Here is a 6,403-nt window from a genome sequence, read left to right as displayed (position 1 = left end):
GAATCTGCTGTTGTTGTGTGGTGCTGTCTATATTCTGTCCAATAATATATTTTGTAACCTGTGCAAAAATCAGAAAAGTAAAAAAAACCTAGTGCGCCATTAGTATGCCAAAGCACATGGGTAAATATGGCTCCCTGGGAGGCATACTAATGGCACACCGTGGGCTATACTAATGACGCACCACAGGTGCGCCATTAGTAAAAATACTAATGACGTGATACTAGTGGTGCACCTGTAGTGCGCCATTAGTAGACAAAACAGATGCGCCACTAGTAGACCTTTTTCTAGTAGTGTATTCTAGGTGATGCCATGCTACTATCCTGAACCGCCTGCAAATGATGCTTGTAGATCATGGTCACACAACTAGAGCATGAAGATCATCCTCATCCTTACGGCAACAAACATGACACGTTAGGAAGAAACATCTTTTTTTTTGCGGGGAAAGAAATATCCATATTATTTGCGCCAGTCTCATCCTGCTATGTTTTTCTTTTTTCTTTTTTAAAAGAGGTTGAAGCCTCGGAATGCATCAAAAGATGCACTCGGTCATCTTAAATTATTCAATAAAGATCTGCAAAAAATATACATCAAACATCTCGAAGCTACCACTTCACACCTATAAACTCGACACTGAGGATGTCATCGCAACGCCCCATCATCTAGAACGTGATCATCACCGAGCCGCCCGCATGGCGTACCGGAGCACACTTCCGGTCCAGTAGACTTAAGCGCGCACAACATGCACACACTTCAGAAGCCGCCACCACCATCAAACAGTCGACTCATCTTCAAGGTAGAGATTCACATTATCCTTGCCAAGCCAGCCGTCGACACCGCCATGGCGCCAAATGACGCCTCCACTGTGTTCATCGATCAAGATGCATCCGTAGCCGAGACTCCACTGTGCCATGTCGTCGAGACCCGTCGTTGAAGCAGTGTATAGGACAACGCTCCACTTCCTGACCCCTCCAGCGGCTGTTCCAAAACGATGCTCCCATGAGGGAAAACTACACTAAGCGTCGCCGTCGTTCGATCCAGGAGACCAGGGTCTACGGTTTCCTCCAGAGTAGCCCGAGCGAGGAGACGAAACCTGCAATGATGATACCTTCATCAAGGTAATAGCGTGTAGACGCCGCCGTCGCCCGCCATGACCGAAGTCGGCTCAGTTTTCATTGATAGTGACGCCTACCCTTCCTCGTCGTCGGCAGTACCCGGCGTGCTAGTTCTCCCCCTAACTAACTACTGGTTATCGTGCTGCCATGTAGCAGCAGCCGCCGGTATACACTACACATCACCTCCCAGCCTCAAGCCACAACAGATCCCACTCAGTCGGCATGTCGACCCGAAGAACGAGGGCACCGTGACCATAGCACCATCGTCGGCTGCCCCCGCAGCCACCAGCACCCGACCACCACTGCTCCGAGGCCGCTGCCCTAGGATCAAGCTCCGCCTCACTCAAGGCCAACGTCCAGGGTCGCAACCGCGCTATAGGCCGGAGATCTCCCACAAGGACGAGGAGACGAGGGCCAATTGATCGCCCTCTACCGGGCAGGGCTTTTGCCTGCTAGCCTCCTCCGACGGCAACGGGTGATTGAAAGGGAGGAGTGGGGGCGGCGGCTAGGGTTCGCTCGAGCCGCCCTGCGGGGAGTGGCACAAATGCGAGCGGTAACCCTATGAGGTGGACATGGGATGCTGATACCATGCTATGTTGGACTAGTAGAAAAAACATCTTTTTTGTGTGGAATGTATGATAGCAAGATGTCCAAATTTTCCTACAACCATATGTTGAGTGACCCAATAGACGGTCACTCCATAACCCGCTACATGCATAGCCATGAAGTATGCGCTCTGAGCAAAAAACAAAGCTAGACTTTTCACCGTACCAAACCACAAAATCTTCACTATAAATTATAGGAAGACGCATCCACATCATGAGGACAGAATGTGTGTCGAATAAGATCTTCATTCACTCTGAGCGGATTATGGACCAAAAGGCCAAAACCCTACTTTAGGCGAGTCCTGAAGTGCTTTGCCACAAAATTTTGAGCCCACATTCCTAAGGAATCCACGTGCAATAATCCTACACATACGAATGGTTTACGCAAGTTTTACATAATCTTCCAACTAATAAGCCCCCCCCCCTAATTTCACCAGGGTGGGCCCCTCTATCTCCCTATGTCCAATCATAACCCCCCATGTTGATCTGTCTGTTAAACATGTAACTAATCTCCTGTAGGTCTAGCATTGCACATCCACATGTCTCCAAGTATTAATCCTCCAACCTAAGTGAAACTCCCCAAATTACTATAACTTTTGCAATTATAATAATGAGTAAACAATTAGTATTAATAAAAAAATATCTACTATATCACTAAGCTCCATAGGGAGAGAAGGCATCTCTCAACTAAGGACATTGGTTTTGGATTGGACTCTTAATTTTGACTTGGTCAACAATTTTTCAAGGAACTCTCTCATTCAAGTGAGGTGTTCAATTTTAAATTTTGTTCACGATTTTGACTGGTCAATGATTTCTCAAATCAATCGGCAGCAGCCAACTTATAAAATATATCAGTCTCGCGCATGCTCTCATAACCTGACAAAAAGAACACCAACATGTAGTACTATAGAACCAATATGATTTTGGATTGAGTTTATAATTTTTGAGTTTGTCAATCTCATGTAACTCTCGCATTCAAGTGAGCTGTTTAATTTTGAATTTGATTCATGATTTTGACTGGTCAATGATTTCTCAAATCCCCGCAACAACCAGCTTATAAAAATACACGAGTCTCGCACCCTCTCACCACTTGACAAAACATAACTGCAAACATGCGACACTGTAACACCAATACAATACATGTGGTCACGGCTGCAAGAAACTTACCTACATATGTGCGGGTTAGTTTGCAAATAACATATTATTATACCCCAGAAAGAACCATCAAAATACCGCATTATAAAAAAAGGAAACACACTTCATCATCTCCCCTCACAGTCACGCTAAACCTTTTTTATGAGATCCCAACAACACCAACCGCGCAGCATAGCACGCCCAATTCTTGTAGTATATTATATAGCTAAACTCATAGATGCAAATGCTTAACTGATTTTTTTGCATCTGTAACCGTAGAAAATAAATAGCAATTGGGAGAATACGATACTTTGCCTTCCCAAAATAATTGCAATTCTACTTTTGTCCCAAATCAAACTTCTCTAAGTGACCAAGCTTATAAAATTGGCTTGGTTCATAAAGGATCTTATGTGTTTTTTTTTGCAATTTTGGTGTATATTTTTATGAACTTGGTCAAACTTATTATTTTTTCTAAGAAGAAGTCTTACCTAGTACAAAGCTAGAATCACAATTAATTCAAAATAGAGGGAGTGCAATGAGATTGTAATTTACATACTACCTTTGTTTCTAAATATAAGTCTTTTATAGATTCCAATATAGACTACATACAGAGCAAAATGAATGAATCTATACTCTAAAATGCGTCTATATACATCCGTATGTAGTTCGTATTAAAATATCTAAAAGGTTTTATATTTAAAAACAAAGGGAGTATGTTGGCATTAATTACATTCCTTCTTTACCATTGTTCTTTAGTGCTCTTTAATTGACTTCCTCATTTGGATGAAGGGATAAGTCTTAACTTTGAAGTACCTCCTTTTATAGTCATATAATCTTAGGCGCACATTTAAAACTCTCTGAACAATGAAGATGATTACAAGCCTATATAAAGTTCTGTGTCCAATAGCTGATGGCACACACTTGTGTTGCACCCATCATATCGTCTGATGACGATCGTCTCATCATTTGCTGATCTTCTCGCACTCCTCACCATCCTCATATGCCTCCTCCACCGTTGTGGCGCCAACTATGAAGTCGAGTCGGTCAACGGGTTAGGGAATTTGCTGTCGGCTAAGCTGACACTTGTAGGCGGGACGACACAGTTCGGGCCTGATGTCAAGCAGCTCAACCTGACTGCAAGGTAAGTGTGTTTGATCTTCATCCTGATTCGGGAGTTTAATTCATGTTTTTTTCTCTCTACTACTTAAAAAGAATATAGCATTCCATGTTTCATTTTTTCCCCACCATCCCTTCATCCAATCTTCCTGGTATGAAATCAATCGCTTTCATTTACTTATCTTCTGAATCAATTTCACTTTAATGTATTTACCAACATTCTCACCAAAATATAAGATAAGTGACATGATTTGATAAACATTTATTTGCACAATGGTATTAATATGGGCAAATAAATTAATCACAAGCTTACGTACTAGTGAAATATTAATACCCTATTGAAACGCACGAGCATTGTCCTATCGTTTAAAAGAGGTACAATCACTGACTTGTACATCACCTAATGCACACAACTCGTATGCCCACTGTTTTAATTTTGATATGACCGGCGGCAGCCTAGAGACGGACAACCAGCTCCACGTGCGCATCACCGACGCCGACCATCAGCGGTGGGAGGTCCCCCAGGACGTCATCCCACGCCCAGAGCCGGCGCTGGAGGACGTCTTGCTACATTCCTCGGGCATGAGCAATGCTTCCTTGCCCGGCAGCAGCACCATGTCCAGCGAGTCTTCAGACCTGACCTTCACCATCCACACCGCCCCGTTCCGCTTCACCGTCTCCCGCCGCTCCACCGGCGACGTCCTCCTCGACACCTCCGCCACACTCGTCTTCAAGAACCGGTATGATACTACACTGTCTTCAACACCTACGACACTCGGCGTAGCTAGTTGATACGTAAGTAGCCAAAGTGGTGATGGGCATGGAACTATAATGCAGGTACTTGGAGGTGACGTCGGCGCTGCCAGCCAAGGGGGCATCTTTGTACGGGCTGGGCGAGCAGACAAAACGGACATTCCGGCTCCAACAAAACGACACGTTCACGATCTGGAACGAGGACCTGGAGAGGTCGGACCTACTGGACATCAACCTCTACAGCTCGCACCCATTCTACATGGACGTGCGCCCCGGCGGCGCTGCCCACGGCGTGCTGCTCCTCAACACCAACGGGATGGACATAAAGTACGGCGGGTCCTACATCACCTACAAGGTGATCGGCGGCGTGCTCGACTTCTACTTCTTCGCCGGGCCCTCCCCGCTCGCCGTCGTCGACCAGTACACCCAGCTCATCGGCCGCCCTGCCCCCATGCCGTACTGGTCATTCGGTACGTGCGGTCAATCGTCTAGCTAGTTCTTGGCAGGCATATATCAATCTGCTCTTCTCACCGGATCCACTTTTCTCTTGTAATGCAGGGTTCCACCAATGCAGGTATGGCTACAAGAATGTGGCTGACCTGGAGGGCGTGGTCGCGGGCTATGCCAAGGCCAAGATTCCATTAGAGTCGATTTGGTCGGACATCGACTACATGGACGGCTACCAGGACTTCACACTGGATCCGGTGAACTACCCGGCGAAACTGCTCCGGCCGTTTGTCGACCGGCTCCACAATAGCAGCCAGAAATACGTGGTCATCATTGATCCGGCGATCAAAAAAGAAGCAGCACCTCCTCAAAATGAGGCCGTGGGTTTGTTCCTCCAGCGAAACGGCACCAACTATGTCGGCCGGGTGTGGCCAGGCGAGGTCTACTACCCGGACTTCATGAACCCACGCACTGCTGAGTACTGGGCGCGGAAGATCTCTGAGTTCCGTCGAACCATCCCCGCTGACGGGCTGTGGTGCGACATGAACGAGCCCTCCAACTTCAAGGCCTGGGAGCCGCTCAACGAGTACGACGACTCGCCCTACCGCATCAACAACACCGGCATTCACCGCAACCTTAATAACAAGACCGTGCCGGTCTCCGCGGTGCACTTCAATGGTGTGTCGGAGTACGATGCGCACAACCTCTACGGCCTCCTCGAGTCGCGGGCCACGCATGATGCTCTTCTCAAGGACACGGCACGCCGCCCCTTCGTGCTCAGTCGCGCCACGTTCGTCGGCTCGGGGCGCTACACCGCGCACTGGACCGGCGACAATGCCGCACGGTGGGACGAACTCGCGCACTCCATCAACACCATCCTCAACTCTGGCCTTTTCGGCATCCCCATGATGGGCGCCGATATCTGTGGGTTCAACGGCAACACGACTCAGGAGCTCTGCAGCCGCTGGATTCAGCTTGGTGCATTCTACCCGTTCGCGAGGGCTCACGCAGAGAAGACAACCGTCCGGCGAGAGCTCTATGTGTGGGAGCCAACGGCACAATCAGCGAGGAAGGCGTTGGGGATGCGGTACCGGATGCTCCCCTACATCTACACGCTCATGTTTGAGGCGCACACAACGGGGGCACCCATAGCGCGCCCGCTCTTCTTCTCCTACCCTCAGGATGCCGACACCTACGGCGTGGACAGGCAGTTCCTGGCAGGCCGTGGCGCGCTCT

At 48.0% G+C, this 6,403-nt stretch overlaps 1 protein-coding gene across 1 annotated transcript; it reads left to right on the top strand.

Annotated features, from left to right (window-relative positions):
* Positions 1-3,798: 3,798 nt before the first annotated feature.
* On the top strand, positions 3,799-6,391 carry LOC125530010 (probable alpha-glucosidase Os06g0675700; the record flags this gene model as incomplete). The annotated part of the gene is made up of 4 exons (XM_048694425.1): positions 3,799-3,992; positions 4,423-4,707; positions 4,805-5,190; positions 5,279-6,391. Coding segments are annotated over exons 1-4 (1,978 nt in total), but the record flags the coding sequence as incomplete, so codon positions are not given.
* Between the last annotated feature and the right edge of the window lie 12 nt (positions 6,392-6,403).

This window comes from Triticum urartu, unplaced genomic scaffold (genome assembly GCF_003073215.2).
Source record: "Triticum urartu cultivar G1812 unplaced genomic scaffold, Tu2.1 TuUngrouped_contig_6005, whole genome shotgun sequence".
NCBI classification, from domain to species: Eukaryota; Viridiplantae; Streptophyta; class Magnoliopsida; order Poales; family Poaceae; genus Triticum; species Triticum urartu.
The sequence above is the reverse complement of the archived record's forward strand: the minus strand, read 5'-3'. Positions and strand labels throughout refer to the sequence as shown.